This window comes from Malaya genurostris, chromosome 3 (assembly GCF_030247185.1).
Source record: "Malaya genurostris strain Urasoe2022 chromosome 3, Malgen_1.1, whole genome shotgun sequence".
In the NCBI taxonomy this organism is placed as follows: Eukaryota; Metazoa; Arthropoda; class Insecta; order Diptera; family Culicidae; genus Malaya; species Malaya genurostris.
Window position 1 is genome coordinate 286,734,727 of NC_080572.1, and position 16,635 is coordinate 286,751,361.

General features: G+C 36.8%; 1 protein-coding gene across 1 annotated transcript in view; it reads left to right on the forward strand.

The window, feature by feature from the left end:
- LOC131434376 (uncharacterized) overlaps nucleotides 1–16,635 on the forward strand; it is a 108,563-nt gene that overhangs the window by 16,498 nt on the left and 75,430 nt on the right. The window contains exons 6-13 of the mRNA XM_058601044.1: nucleotides 3,982–4,023; nucleotides 5,976–6,097; nucleotides 6,177–6,331; nucleotides 12,447–12,539; nucleotides 12,595–12,836; nucleotides 13,201–13,546; nucleotides 13,621–13,800; nucleotides 13,868–14,568. Coding sequence (XP_058457027.1) covers nucleotides 3,982–4,023; nucleotides 5,976–6,097; nucleotides 6,177–6,331; nucleotides 12,447–12,539; nucleotides 12,595–12,836; nucleotides 13,201–13,546; nucleotides 13,621–13,800; nucleotides 13,868–14,568 — 1,881 coding nt within the window. The remainder of the gene's footprint in view (nucleotides 1–3,981; nucleotides 4,024–5,975; nucleotides 6,098–6,176; nucleotides 6,332–12,446; nucleotides 12,540–12,594; nucleotides 12,837–13,200; nucleotides 13,547–13,620; nucleotides 13,801–13,867; nucleotides 14,569–16,635) is intronic.

Sequence of the window (16,635 nt, forward strand, 5' to 3'; positions counted from 1 at the left end):
GTAAATATGCTTCTCGAAAAATTTGAGTAGATATTACTCGCTTTTGTTGATATTTGTAAATGCAAATAAAGTACCAAAGACATTGGAAATCTACAGGGTCCGCCATCTAACATTTATTTTTGACCTAGCGGTTGTTTCGACATTGGTAACCTAAATGTCACTTCTGATTTGACAGAAACTTAGTTGTATCCTTCCGCTGAACGAAAATGGTTGTGTGTACGCTTGAGGACCGCGTGAAAATAGTGCAGTCTTACTTCCAAAATTATGGTAATGTTGCGGAATATGTGCAAAAAATCATCTTCTCGGATGAGGCACATTTTCATCTCGGCGGGTATGTTAATAAGCAAAATTTTCGCATCTGGTGACGGAAAACCCGCACGTCATCATGGAGAAGCCGATCTCAGAGAGTGACGGTTTGGTGCGGATTTTTGTCTGGCGGCATCATTGGGCCTTTTTTCTTAGAAAATGAGGCAGGAGCCGCCGCCACGGTCAATGACGAGCGGTACCGCGTCATCATTAGCGATTGGTTCTTCCCGTTACTTGAAGAGGAAGACTTGGACACCTTTTGATTCCAACAAGACGGCGCCCCGTGCCACACAGCCAACGCTACGATCGATCATCTGTGCACAGTCTTCGAAGATCGAATTATCAGTCGAAATTCGGATGTCGTTTGGTCGCCTCGGAGCTGTGATTTGACACCGTTAGACTATTATCTTTGAGCGGCTGTCAAAGATAAGTGTTATGTGGACAAGCCAGAGACAAATCAAGCCTTGAAGGACAACATTCGTGCAGCCATAGCTGAAATAAAGCTGCATACAATCGAAAATGTATTAAAAAGCTGGACCGAGGCAGCCATTTGAATGAAATAATATTCCACAATTACCCGGAAGGATTGTAATTTAATATGAAAAAATAAATTTTGAATTCGGATGAACCGTTTGTTTTTTTATGCATGTTTAAAAAAAAGTTACATTACATTATTCATGCTTCACAGTGTATTTATATGTTTAAAAATAAACAAGCATTTTAATGTATTTTTCTTACCAACTAGAGCCTGATACGGCTCGATATCTAAAACACTTTATTTTTTCCATACTGAATTTTGGTAAAATTTTTACTACTCATTCGGGTCGGGTACGGGTACAGGTAATTTTTAATCGGGTACGGGTCGGGTACGGGTAAAATTTTTTATTTTTTTCGGGTACGGGTCGGGTACGGGTAATTTTTATTTATTATTGATCGGGTACGGGTCGGGTACGGGTAATTTTTTAAATTTTCAATCGGGTACGGGTCGGGTACGGGTAATTTTTTTTGCTGATCACTCGGGTACGGGTCGGGTTCGGGTATAAGAATTTCTATACCCGACCATCTCTACTGTGCACAGAGATGCCAGATATTTTCATAGAAAATATGTCTTGCTTAGCATAAAACGTCAAATTGGTTTAAAATTTTAATATAAATGTTTACCAGTATTCATCATCAAATATTTGCACAAAAGATTTCCATTTTAACATGTGATTTGTCCGTTGATTAATAAACCTTTAATGAATCACTGCAATCAAATACTAATAGATACTCAGGGAGAAAAGTCCATTTTTTTACTTCCCACTTTTTATGAATTTGTACAAATCTGTATTAAATTTAGGAAATCTGTATAAAATCTGTACTTTGATTTCACACAGTCAGCATCATTTTTCCAAACTAGTGATTGACATTCGCGTTGCCTATTTGTATGAGAACAGTGATGCTAATCTAAAAAAAACCCTTCTTATTCCACTTAGTGGAATTTTCATATATATTGAAAAATCACAGTTTTTGACAGATCACGCACAAGAAATTTCCGAAATCTAAAAAAAAATTTTGATAAAAAAAGGCTTAGAAGTGCATGAAACGTCGAGATTTAGTGTCATCTCGAAAAAAAATTTTTTGAAAAAATCGACTTTTTGGGACTTAGAAAAAAGATCAAAATTTTTCCCAGAAAGTTGATTTTTTCAAAAACAATTTTTTCGAGATGACACTAAATCTCGACGTTTCATGCAATTTAAAGAGTTTCGACATAAAAAAAAATTTTCGATTTTGGATATTTCATGTACTCCCCCCTATGGTGCTTTTTCAAGATCAAAAATTTTCAAACCTTAACCGCCGGGCAGCACCCCTTACGCATGTCCGATTTAGCTCAAATTTTGCGTGAGGACATTTTTCGAGGTGCTTTTGAGAACTAGCGCTCTACGAAATTAGAGGTGATCCCAAAATATTAGCACCCTTATATATATAAGAAAGGTAAAAATCAACGTGTTTTGTCGGTTACGTCACTTATATCATCATATCTCTGGAACCAAAAGTCACAGCCATTTGGTCTTTGAACTTGATCAATGGCCCGACAGTAACTTTTAAACGAGAATAAGTTTGTTAAAATCGATTCAACCATCTCTGAGAAAATTGAGCGCGTTCAAATATCTTCGAAAAGTGCACACACACACAGACATTTTCCGATCTCGTCGAACTGAGTGGAATGGTATATAACACTATGGGTCTCCGAGGCTTCGTTCGAAAGTCGGTTTTTCCAGCAATTCTAATAGCTTTCTATAGAGAAAGGCAAAACATAACAAAGCCTTCATGAGAAAATAGCTATAAAATCTAAAATTTTGTCATTTTTATATCAAACCAAAAACAAAATATTTATAGAAGACGAATTTTTCCGTTATTTTATATTTCAGCATTCAGAACAGAATAATATCATAAGTATTTCTCATAATTGATTGAATTCAGTATTATTGTATTTGAAGATAAAACAACTGGATCGATATATAAAGGGTGATTTTCTTTTACAGGTATCTTTTTGGCAACACTGTTTTTGACAGATCACGCGTGAATCGTATCTAGTGTCGTTGTCAAACTTGTTCAGTTTGGTCTATAATTTAATCATGAATCGTAGTTTGCTCTATTATTTAAGCATGAATGGGCTCAGGTAAAGTTGGAGGAAGATCAACTTTTTGTTTGTTTATTTTTATTATGAATACGTCAATAGACAAAATTGCCGCATCTGGAGTAAAGCCCAGCCATCTAGAGCGGAGCCGCGGCCAACGTTTGTATGAAATCATTTTCATACATTAAATTATATTGATCGTTCTATCGATTCAAATGAAGATTTCATTAATTTTCTCAATATTTTTCTTAAATCAAATCGTATACCTCTTAAAAATCACCCTCTATATTATCTCCACAATAAACTATTGTATATTGAACATTTTATGTTACAAACACTCTATTGCCAGAAGAAACCCAACCACTACCATTTAAGTCATTCGGGAAATCGAAAAAAAATAAAACTTATATTGAATAGGAATAATTTTGTCTATATAAGATTAAAAAAGGAAGATGGAGTTTCAAGATTTAACATTGAGGGTCGAAAAACTTAATTTGGAAGACTAAAGAACAAGAATTGAATGTAGATAAATGATTGGAGATCAAATAGTTAATCAAGATCTGGAACAGTCAAAGAATAAAGATCTTGTGTAACAAATTGATGGAGTTTAATTCTCAATTTAACCTTGGTGCTCATTCCGAGGAAAAAACAGCAGGTATTACGGTTGAAAAGTTCCATATTTTCGAGTATATTGACTGCTTCCAAAAATATCCCACATGTTCTTCTCCAACTGTTTCAACAAAAAATCACGGCCAATCACATTTACAACACTCACAAACCATACAGAGAAGCCATTTCTATAGTCTATTTTGTGGATTATGTTCAATTTGTGAAATTGTTCGAATATCGAACAGCTATTGGAACAGTCTGAATTGAAACCTTTGGGTGTATCTAAAAACCAGTTTTTTCTCGTTCCACAGCTACAATTTCAGATTTTGTTAAGTAAAGTTTGTTTTCATTTCTAATTTTCGTAATTCTCTAATCAAAAAAATTTCCATAACAACTCGTACCAGATTGGTTCGCTCAATGTTTACAATTTTATAACTTTATTTCAGGACCATACCAGAAGAATACCGAGTCCGTGTTCGCGTCAATTCGTAAGAAATCTGTTCAAATTTAGACGATGGCAAAATTAGTCACGGTGTATTGTTAGAAACTCTATATCAGTGTCGTCTATCAGCTGTTTCACACTTGTTCAATCTATCCAAAAAAAAACATTTTCCAACGTAGACTTTTTCGACAACATTTTATTTTCCGATCGTATGCACATTTACTAGACTAGATACAAATAAATGTTTCAATGTTATGTGAAATTTTTATGTTTGTACCTACGCGGAACTAGGCAAATATGTTTGAAATAATTATTCCGGTACTACAAGGATGGCTCACACTTTCATACATTACAAAAATACTGAAGATTTTATACAAACAAAACAATCAAAACTACGAGACTGCATGTTACACTCTAAGTGCAGATGGCACAAAACGGGTTATCTTCCCTCCACTGCGAGAGACTAGCCTAGAAAAGTCCGAATCCGCAGCTCTGCAGAAATGCGAAATTTCAATTGCGAGAAAACGTAAAAAAAAGATCTTTGTTTGTGTCATGAATGAGTAGACTGGGTCTTAAGTGTTTTTTCCTGATACTGTTCCATCTACTTGAACTGCGGTTCCAAATTTTTGAACCACTTATTGACAAACAAAATATGCTTTTGATGAAGTATTCAAAATAACCAAAAGTTCGGGTCTAAAAGGGACGGATTCGGCTTCAACAGCTTACGAAGGTGGCGAATAGAAATCTAAGTAGCCCGTTTTTTCCTGTACTTCGAACTGCCAAAAATTTCCACGTGTTTAAGCAGCGAGAACTTCAAGTTGCCAAAAGTTCCACGTGTACTTTTAAGCAGCAAGAAAGTGGATGTTTTAAGTAATTGTGGAACAGTGAAGATTACAGTAATGCTATAATGAAAATCGTGATTTTAATTTTAACTGAATTTTACAAAACTGAATCGAAAGCATCCTCGACCAGGCGAAAATGAACCCATTATCAGACGCCGAATTACTGTTGAATCAGCGTAAAAGTCGTGGAAAGCTCAGAACTTTAGTTTTTGCAACAATGTGCAACAAAATGTCTAATGGCATTAACATTTGTTGATCAGATAGTCGCTCTAAATGTTACAAGAATGATACCGAAATTGCAGCATTTCATTGTAAACTCGATTCTAGAGAGATTTTAGTAAAATAAACTCGATTTACTAACCTTATTAACAACCTGATGGAATTTTATTATATATCCTTGCAATATTATATTAATCATGTGTGTTGACTTACTTAACAAATAGTGTGTTTTGACCGTTGTATAATGCTTATTATATGCTGTTTTTTTTTAATTTTTACCGATGTGGAACGCCACTTATTTTTTACTGTGTCATTTTCAAAATTTCAAATGCTTCATGCTCGCGACTTTAGAGATTTATAAGAAAACAAAATACTATTTAACAGTCGCAAATCTACTAAATACAAGCTATATTCATATTACATTTGAACGGTTGAATGTAAGAATTGGATTATTGCACCTTGCTTCGGGAATCCACAATTGAAAATGTTGTGTTGGCAAATCTGATAATTGACCATTTTATTATTCATTTCCTCAAAAATTTTTTTCGAGAGTTCAAGACTTGCACCTGAAATTATCATTTAAATTTTTGCACATGAAAATACTTTACCAGGTTTTCCAACTTGACTTATCCGAATCGTGCATTCAGCCGTTCTTATATCGTTCATTAGACTAGTAGATAAATTGGTCACCGTGATGCATTTATTATTGTAATTCAATCTTTCAGCTCTCACAACAACAATTGTATGGTGTTTTAACCCGAAGTGAGCACTGAAATATTGAATTTAGACAAAGAAAAAAAACAATAGTTTCAATACATTAAATGTCGACTATCTAGCGCTCAACCAAAAATGCATGCAAAATTACCCCAAAAAACAAGCAATTTTAATAATGTAAGATCTATATTGTCCTGTTTGATGCTATCTCAAACGCACACAGCATATCATTCTACTATGAGTTCTCGAAAGAACAGGACTACATATGTTCAAAACCGGATGATTCAGGGATGCATCTGTGCAAAGATCTACCGCCATACCGAATAGGACCACTAGTTTGTAATGGTTAGTGTTTGTAAAACTTCGAATCCACCGTAAAACAACACGAATATAAACGTTCGTTTTTTTTTGTTTTCACTTTCAGATTCTGCAATCCCCTTTTCGAACAACATACCAACACGCACCTCTTGTGTCAATTGGAACCAATACTACACGAACTGTACTCAGTTGGGAAGTAATCCATTTCAAGGGACTATATCTTTCGACAATATTGGCCTAGCATGGGTGGCGATCTTTCTGGTATGATACAAGCATAAACTAGTCATATTCATATTTTCCAGCAAACTACAACTGCCAAACTTGCATAGCTGAAAGATCATACAAAAAGATAGCGTTAGTGATAAAATTTTTGTTTAGAAAAGTCTTGAATGCTTAAAAAAGAAACACTTTGGCCAGTAGGGGCGATTTAACACATTGGCTGAAAAGTACCGGCCCTAACAAAGCGAACACGGTCTGGGAATAGCCAGTAGTCTCTGGGAGCCAAATCTGGCGAATACGGTGTGTGTGGGAGCAATTAGAAGTTCAATTTATGTAGTTTTGCCATTGTTTTGATTGACTTGTGACACGGTGCGTTGTCTTGATGAAACAAATTTTTTTTCTTTGCTACTTCAAACACTCCAATAACGCAATGCCAATCTCTAGTTCCGATAGTTGCGAGATTAATGACCCCAAAGCGCATTTCGTTAAAAAACTGCTCCGATTAGTGCTTCGATATCAATCAAATTATCTTCTTCCGCTATAACAAAAAATAAATTTGGAAACCTTTGTTCGCTCTTCAATCGCATGAAAAACTGAGCACGTGATGCTTCGTTGTTTGTCGCACCGAAAATCGCTTGTCGCTACCCAACGCCTCGTGTTTACTCTGAAATACATGTTGATTTTTTACTAGAAACAAAAGAACGAAATTCAGATCCTTTAATGTTCACATCGCATCGCTTCGCGTCGCGTGTCGTAACTTACAGTAAATATTGAGATTTTACCCAATTAACTTTATTCGACTACATTTCACATTCCCTATTAATTTAATACCAATACGACAGACGTAAATATAAAATCTGTCATTAGAAAATCACCCCTTTGCTATGGAAGCTGGTTCCTGAAACCGAAGCATTTTGTTTTGGTGACGTTGTTGTCAACAATATGTTAACCCAAGTAGCAAATGTAACTTATTGAACATTCAAGATGTTTTACAATTGATTTAGAAATGTTATTTATGTTAGATATGTTTAGAAATATATATTAAAATTGGTTGCGCAACTTATCACTGCTAAGTTTCACAATACTACCGAAAAAATCACTGTAGAACAACTTTAAGTACATCTAAAACAATTGTGCAGTAAATCACCAACTTGTTAATGTTTCACTAGAAGCTCTGCAGAAAATTTCACATCGTTATGTAAAACGGGAGTAACTATAGCAATTGTGCAACTTATCAAAAAGTTTCGAACCGGCAGATATAATTGTACCGGGCACAATATACGTCGAAATTGCTATAAATTGATTGATGCTCTCCGCAAGGCAAAAAATGCTAAGCCGAATTGATAACCTTGCTGTAAAAAATATATTTCTGCAGAGTCCGCATTGTTTTTGCTGCCTCATGAATTTTTAGATCCGTGTGTGCAGTTTTCTTCAGTTTTAGAAAAAAATTGATACCTTATGATCAAAAAAGAACCGGAATTTTAATAAATAACGCAAAATTTCAATTTTTAATAAATTTCTTCATTATCGCCTTCAAAGTACTCTCCTCCTGCGGCAATACATGCATGCCAACGCTTGATCAAATTTTCCATACAAGTTTTATAGGCCGCCGAAGGTATGGCCTTTAGTTCACGCAGCGAATTCTCTTTTATGGTCTCTATGGTCTCAAAACGCATTCCCCGCAATGGCAATTGGAGTCTGGGGAAAAGGAAAAAATCACACGGGGCCATATATGGAGAGTACGGTGCTTTGTTGATGATATTGGTTGAGTTTTTGGCAAAAAACTGCGACACAACCAACGCTGTGTGAGCCGGCGCATTATCGTGGTGTAAGATCCATTAGTTTTCCTTCCATAAGTCTAGCCTTTTTTGCGAATAGCCTCACGCAAACGACGCATAACGGTCAAAAAATATTCCATAATAACCGTTTGAACGTCCGGAAGGAATTCATAGTGCACCACACCACGAATATCGACAAAAAAAAACAGTCAGCATAACTTTGATTTTGGACCGACTTCGGCGTTCTTTTTTCGGCTTCGGCTCGCCTTCGAAGCGCCATTCGGTCGATTGTTGTGCGGTTTCGACGTCATATTCATGGATCCACACCTCATCACCAGTTATGGTACATTCGATGAATGTGAGGTCACTATCTGCGTTGGAAATCATCTCTTTGGCCACATCAACACGACGCTGTTTTTGAATGAAATTCAGCTTTTTTGGCACCAGCCGAGAAGCGACGCGTTTCAAACCCAAAACATCAGTTAAAATGTGTTCGGCTGATCCAGAAGAGATGCCCAACAACACAGCAATCTCTCTAATCGGTACAGAACGATTTTGCAACACGATTTGCTTCGCCGATTCATTGTTTTCTTCAGTAACAGATGTTGTTGGGCGGCCAGGGATCTCATCATGGTCCAAGCTTGTACGGCCACCTTTAAAACGTTTATACCACTCGTATGCCTGTGTTTTTCCTAGACACGATTCACCAAAGGCCTTTGCTAACATTTTCAACGTTTCGGAACACTTAAACCCATTTGCAACACAAAATTTGTTGCACGCACGTTGTTCTAAATTTTCATCCACTATAAAAATCGCCACACGAAAATTTTTCAACTTCTTTGTATAGACGCCAAGCAAAAACTAATCGTACTATATGCGTCAAAATTTGACAGAATGTGTATAAAAGTGTTGCCAACGATGAGTTTTTTTTTTTTGTTGATTGACGAATGCGTACATATGGCAGTAAATTATCGAAAAATGCTACGTCTTCATCTCGAGATATTGCAGTCTTTTTCTCCAGCAACTCTAGTTTTTTTTCCGATTGTGATTATTTTATCTCTACGGTCTCTATCATCTCTTCGGTCTTGTTTCTTGATTTCTTTTTAATAGCAGTCGACGTTATGCAATCTGCTTCATCTTCAGAAACTCGTGCAGATTCGAAGGTGTCGAGCTGTTCATTACCTGCATCGCAAATATCTCGACCTCCTGATTCCTCTGACGAATTTTGTTCTAAATTTTCTGTCTATTTCCTAGCCTTCATTTGGTCTTTCCGAAAATCCAAACTTTCGTAATACGGCAACGTTGTGTATGAATCTATTGCCGTTTTTCATTCTGCTCGAAAGTGCAAAACCAGAGCAATCCACGCCACCAGTGTTTTTCAATGAAAAACGGCATATGTCTGGACCACCTGGATTTTTTAAACACCTTGCCATACTTTTCTCCAATGTATCAATTGCAAAATATGATAAAAATAGCAAAATAAATTCAAATATTTATAACTTACGTGGCACATTGAATTTCTTAGAAATATCCTGCCATTGCTTGTCCACAAGCACTCATTTATAGTACTGTTTTTTTTTTTTATTTATCCCACAATATATTATGAGAGAAAATCACACTAATCAAAACTTCTGAATCGAAATTCATCTTAATAATTGACAATTTACCGAATCCAAAACATTGAACAACGCTAAAAAAAAATTAGCTTACTATGATTGTTCGAGTTTCGCATCGCTCTGACACATTCCCGCAATTTGCATAGGGTTGCATGTTCATAGAATGCACGCGCGGAGACTCGCTTTATACAACGCTTCGCGCGACGCTGGCACTCTGGCACGGCCCTGCACGCTCCTTGAACATAACTCATAGCTCGAGTTGCGATTGCTCAAATCCATAAGCTGGAACAATACATTAGAGTATGGATTTGAATAAACTTTACTCAGGCCACGAGTTCCCTCGCATTTATTCATACATTAGAGTAAGCGTTGAGTTTTCAAACATTTGAGTGAAAAAATAATTCTTGCAGTTCAGTATTTAAGAACGCAAGAATACGTCGTTTTTCGTTGCCGTTTCTAGATCCGGGTTTTTGAAACCATAAATCATCAAACATAAATGTTTTCAATAGACATTTTGTGGCTTCAGTTATGCTAAATGAGAAGTCCGACATAACGAAGTCAAAGGGAAGCGATTTTTCATAACGAAGTCAAAGGGAATCATTTTTTGCGCTTCCTTATTAAAAGATAGAAGAATGACTTGGTGTATAAACTTTAACGAAGAAAAATTTCTTTATTTTAAGTGAAACTCAAATTTTAAATTTTTTTTTTGCTTATTTTCACTCAATTTCGAGTTATGTTGAATGAGGGTGTAAAAATTTTCTGACGCGATTTGCGAAGCGATGCGAAGTGTTTTGATACGATGCATTTTTACCACATCACGTTCACTCTGACAGGTTTGCTTTGATGAAATGGAATTATCTCGCACGCGTGACACTTGCACTATGGTAGCAAGCAGAGTGCTTATAACCAGTTAGCTTTGGCAATACATTGTACACTACTCTATGGTATTGCTTCCGTATTGGCAAGATGCCAAATTCAGCCAGAATACAATACAGAAACCTTTTTTCATCCACCTAGTGGTATAATGATGCCTTTCTCATATTACCTATATTTTCGATAACATCACTAGAAGATACCGTCAAGATTTTTTTCAAACTTGAATAAAATTAAAAACTTTCTCTGGTATAAACTTCCATCACCTTTTGAATTTGTAAACAGCTATGTCAAGTTATTATTGATTTAAATGTGACAACCCTGCACGTTATACAAAATTGAAGTAAGCACGCTGTGTGCTAGGCGTACCGATTTTGCGTCATTTTTTATGACAGTTTGAAAGTTTTGATACTCATTGCCCTATAACTTCGGAACTGGAAGACAGATCTGGATGAAATTGCACAGTGTCTTTTAAGACACTGAGAGCTTTAATTTGAATCACGATATGTGTAAATCGGTTTAGCCGTTACTGAAAAATCGAAGTGAGTTCCGGTTTTGGAGCTTTTCGTCACTGTTATCGGTGCTTCCGGAAGCGGAAAGCGGGGACTAGTAGTCCCAAAGTGAATTTATATATCCACTAACTAACAAGATCTGCCAACTAGATGAATTTAGCAGTCAATTTTATACAAATGTGCACCTCGTTTCGCCATCGCTTGTGAATAAATAATAATGAAATTGAAAATTTTCATTAATCGCTCTGTAATACCGGAAGTCGGATCTGAAAAAAAAGTTTTAAGAACTTTTCAAAAAATTTCAAGATTATTCATTTGCATCTTAGTTTGTAAAAATCGGTTGAGAAATTTCGGAGATAATTGAGTCCGCATTTTCTCATAGATTTGCATTTATTGCCTTATAATACCGGAACCGGAAGTCGGATCAATATAAAATTTAATAGCGATTTATGGGACTATACGGACTTTCGCTTGAATCTTAGTTTGTGAAAATCGGTCACGCCATCTCTGAGAAAAGTGAGAGACAATATTTTCATTTTTTTATGCGTATCCCCCTGTAATTCTTATGGGACCGTAAGACCTTTGATTTGAATATCAGTTTGTGAAAATCGGTTCAGCCATCGCTGAGAAAATCGTGTGACATTATTTGTCACATACACACACAGACATTTGCTCAGTTCGTCGAGCTGAGTCGAATGGTATATGACATTCGGCCCTCCGGGCCTCGGCTCAAAAGTCGGTTTTCACAGTGCCTTTCTATATGAGAAAGGCAAAAAGGGACAATTTTTTCGCTTGAGTGAAGCTAATGGACCTTTCAGCAGGCGGTTCTGCGCAAAAAAATCCCTGCTTGATTTCGGTTGCAAAGTAAACGTCACTCTTCAAGTATCTGTAATACGAGACATTTCTTTACGCACACACTTTTTTGCAATCTTTAGCTTTCAATTTTCCTTCGATCTAACCCTAGCAGACGGCACTTTTATTGCCGATTTGTTTTTTACGTTGGTGACAGTTGATTTCGCCACATAAACATTTTGTCAGCTTGTGGAGCGAGTAGATCAAATTTTCGCGATAAGCGAGCAAAATTTGGACGCGTTATTCCTCTTACTTCGAAGCCAGCTCAGTAGAACGGCAAATGTCAAAGTGAAAAAAGCATATTTTCAATGTACGAAGCAAACAAAAGCGTAGTCGAAGTTGACCAATTTTTGCTAAGGAATTTTTAAAATCAGACTGCACTGATTCGATCGGTTAAAGTTGCCAGGCAAAATGCCATGCGGTGCCAAAACCCCTAACTAATCTCGAATCATCAGTCTTACTGAAGCTGAAGGAGTTCACGTTCAATTCTGATTTCATGCAATTCAAACTTTTGTCTATTTTCCAGGTGATATCACTCGAAGGTTGGACTGATATTATGTACTATGTACAGGATGCTCACAGTTTCTGGGACTGGATCTATTTTGTGTTACTGATCGTGGTGAGTATCGGTACCAAGATCACTAGAGGACACCGTTTCAATTTTTCCATTTCAGATTGGATCATTTTTCATGATAAACCTTTGCCTGGTCGTCATCGCCACTCAGTTTTCCGAAACCAAAAAACGAGAAATGGAACGAATGCGACAGGAACGGGCTCGCTTTACATCCACCTCCACACTAGCGTCTAGCACAAACAATTCCGAACCGACAACCTGCTACGCGGAAATCGTCAAATACATTGCTCATTTGTACAGGCGATTCAAGCGTCGACTGATTAAGAAGTTACGATTGTATAAGTATGATTGTTTTGTTGTCATTTTCTGTAGTATGTACTCGATTAGAACAACTGCACTGAATGCACAAATAGAACAAATGACAAACTAATTCGGCAGTGAAAGTCTCAATTTTTCACGGTCGAGTTAGCTTTCAAGATTAACCCTAGCGATTAAAGTTTGTAAATTTTTAATAATATCTATTTCAAAGTTAAGCGCTTTTCCTGCTTGTTTGCTTTTCCGTGAGCATCACGCTTTAGAGAATTAAATGCACAAATTCATCAGCTTTGAATTCACTAAAAAAAAAATAGTCGCAACCTTTATCGAGCTTAGTTCCCGAATATCATGTTTATGATTGTGCTGCAATCGAGTTTGGTTTATATTTCAGATACAATTTTCAACACCGAAAGGAAGGATTGCTATCGCACACACCGGAAACGTTAACTTTGTCGCCCAACAGGCTGAAAGCACATCATCCGAAATGCCCTAGAATCAAGTCCCTGTCGAACAGCAGCATCCATAAAAACAATCAGGAGGTCTATTCTCCCACTTCCATCGTATCTCGGCATATGAAAGCGTCATCGGTTTGCAGCGAAAAACATTCATCGTCGGATGTATCGGAAATGGTTTCGGCAGAAAACATCAAAAACAATGTCCTAAACAATTGCTCAAACTATGCAAACACTGAGGACCGGCAGAAAGTGGTACTGCTGAAGGTGCCCAACAACGAAAATGTGCGTCTGCTCTGTTTTTGGGGAGATCAGTAGGAGTAGTAGTGATTCGAAATTTTCCCCTATTTTTTTCTCAGAACCAATCTTCAACCAATTCACTGAGCACGTCAGCGTCAACCGGCAGAAGAAAATCGTCCGTGATGTTCGATGAGTGTGTTAAACATCATACCACTCCGACCATTCCGGAACCACCGGCCGATAAAAATGTGTACTGTTTGGAAAAAATGACGCAGACGAGTGATGCTGGTATTTGGCAGGTAATTCCCATCAATCACGGCAATTTTGGCTTGGCCTATAAGTAAGCAACATCCCAACATATTCTAGGTTAATCTACCGCAGTCTCTGCAAACAATGACATCCGTTATCAACGATTATTCGGAGCTATGTTTGACGGATGCTATGACATGTCAAGAGTTGCTTGCATTTTCCGTGGCGTTTTCGGCTGCACTACCGACCGGACACACGACACTGGAATCGTTCTACTCAACGCTGATGAGGACGCGGACGAACGACAGTAAGAAGTCACCGGTACCGAGCATTCAAGGGAACAACGCAAAACACGTATCACAGAAAGTATCGCCAACGGCTTCGAACTGTTTGGCACAAAATTCAGCGAACATCAATAACATTAACCTGGAAGAGTTTTCCTGCTGCTACGAACTATACCAGAATGCGGCACTGGCCGAAAAACACACCAAAGAACATTCGAAGGCGTACTGCTGTTTGGCGGGGATGTGCCGACAGATCAAGACATGCCTTCGGTACGTGCGCTCATGCATCAAACGATTGGTGGAGCACAAATATTTCCAGCAGGGAATTCTGCTGGCCATTCTCATCAACACCCTTTCGATGGGCATCGAGTATCACAATCAACCGGAGGAGCTGACCGCAATCGTAGAAACCAGCAACATTGCCTTCTCCGCCATATTTGCGGTTGAAATGGTGCTGAAGATTGTCGCCGAAGGTCCGTTTCGATACGTGGCCAATGGATTCAACGTATTCGATGGAGTTATTGTGATCCTAAGGTAGGTCGGAGTTCGTTAAAAAAGTGAGTGGTTAATGTCAGAGACATAACTGGTTGACGTGGATTCGAATGAAACTGGCACACTTTTTCCACACATTCGAATATTGATAACACTGTGCTACAAAATGAAAAAGAAACTGTTTTAATCCACCTACTGATGTAATGAAGCCTTTCTCATATTTCTTATATTCTCGAAAGGAAATGTTTTGAATTTAAACTTACAGTGCCTTAACAAAAGAAGAATTATAAGTTTTACTCGAAGGATTCAAACACGTTCTTCATTATAGAATTTCCTCACATTTCCACTGTAATTCCGGAATTGAAAGTCAGATCTTGATCGAGTTCAATAGCAATAGTTCGTAGGACTTTTCATTTCAATCTAAGTTTCGGTTCAGACACACCTGAGAAAACCCATAGAACTGCAAATTCCGAAGAACCGATTTGTTTAGAGAACAAATCGTACTCCGATATTATCATTTATTCACATGCATACTTGATGGATGTGATTCGTCATTTCGAGTCACGTGCTTAAATGGGTATCAAAATTATTGCTTACTAATGTCGTTTTCGCTTGAAAAAACTGAAACTGACTCAAGGTAGTTTCGTCAAACAAACACTTTTCACGAAACTGTGTTGATTTCGCACGTAGCAACAGGGGTTTAAGTAAAACTGATATAAAAACCAGGTTCGAAACTGACTCGATTTTCAGTTCAACAACGTTGAAACTAGGTTCGAAACTGAGTTCAAACAAACGGTTTGACAGCAGTTACAGTGGAAACTGGGTTAGGTTTTGCATCAAGCGAAAACGACATAAATGACTCAATGACTGTTCTAGAAAACCGTTGTAGACAGAAAAAAGAAGTTTTGATATCATTTACCAGTTGATAAAATGTGTTCAATGGAGTCAGATGAATAGTATTGGTCATTGCGGGGGCAAGACTAACAAATCAGAAATTTTTTTAATGAATCAATGAAAAGATTGTGCTGTAGAAGCGCTAAGGTCAAACTAAGAGGTTTTCCTTGCATTTTTCTTTCTAATGATTTAGATTAGACTAAGCGCACACAGTAAGTGGTTATTAGATATCAATGTTCAAGATGATTACCATAATGAATTGAGACTGTTATTGCATGTTGCATATTCTGTGAAGAATGTTCAAACTGATAAGATCAATATCAAATTACAATTTAAGCGTCGTCTCCAACCAATTAAAAGTTCCACAGTACCTGAAAAAATTTACTTTATTAGAGCTCTAAAATACTCATGGTATTTTTTTGATAACTTGAACGTACAGAACAGATTCTGAGAAAAATTTCTCACTGCCTAAAAGCTGTCCACACCGAATTATTTTTACGGATGTCGGTACAGTTTTACTGACTTTCAAACAGCTGAATGTTCGGTAATCCGTTCAGTAAAAGTTTTATTTGCTGAATGATCGGTACAGTTCCACTGAACTTCGATCAGTCATAATTTTAATGACTTCTTCATCATTCAATACCGACGTTCGGCGAAATTTACAAAACAATTCTAAAAATATGTAAACGTCTTGACCCGTAAAGTATTACTGTTTTTTGGTATGTTGTATTAGAGATATGGGAAAGGAAGGAGCAATTTAGTTTTCAAAATATATTTGCATCCGATTAATTAATTTATTTGCGTGTGATGAATGAATTGAATTACATTTGCTCTCCAGAAATAATTTATTCAAATAAAATGATCAGATATCTTTCGGATGCAATTCAGTAGAATATGGGACCACCCTTCATATTTTTATTATTAGAGTGCTGAAATAAAAAGTTGTAAATGGCTTTTTGAATATATTCACTAAATGAAAAATTACCGCTAGGAATCAGTATTACCTATTTTTCGCAAGGAATCAATTTGCACCACTATTTTTTCTCTACAAATCTAGAAATATTCTCATTTTTACGTCCGAAAATTATATTATTTGACAGATCTGTATTTCTGCTGAATGTATAGTGATGGTTACTGAAATTCTTCATTATTTTTTTAGTAATTTTCCGAATATTGGTAGAACTTTCACTGAGTTCGTCAAGAGAAATGACATTT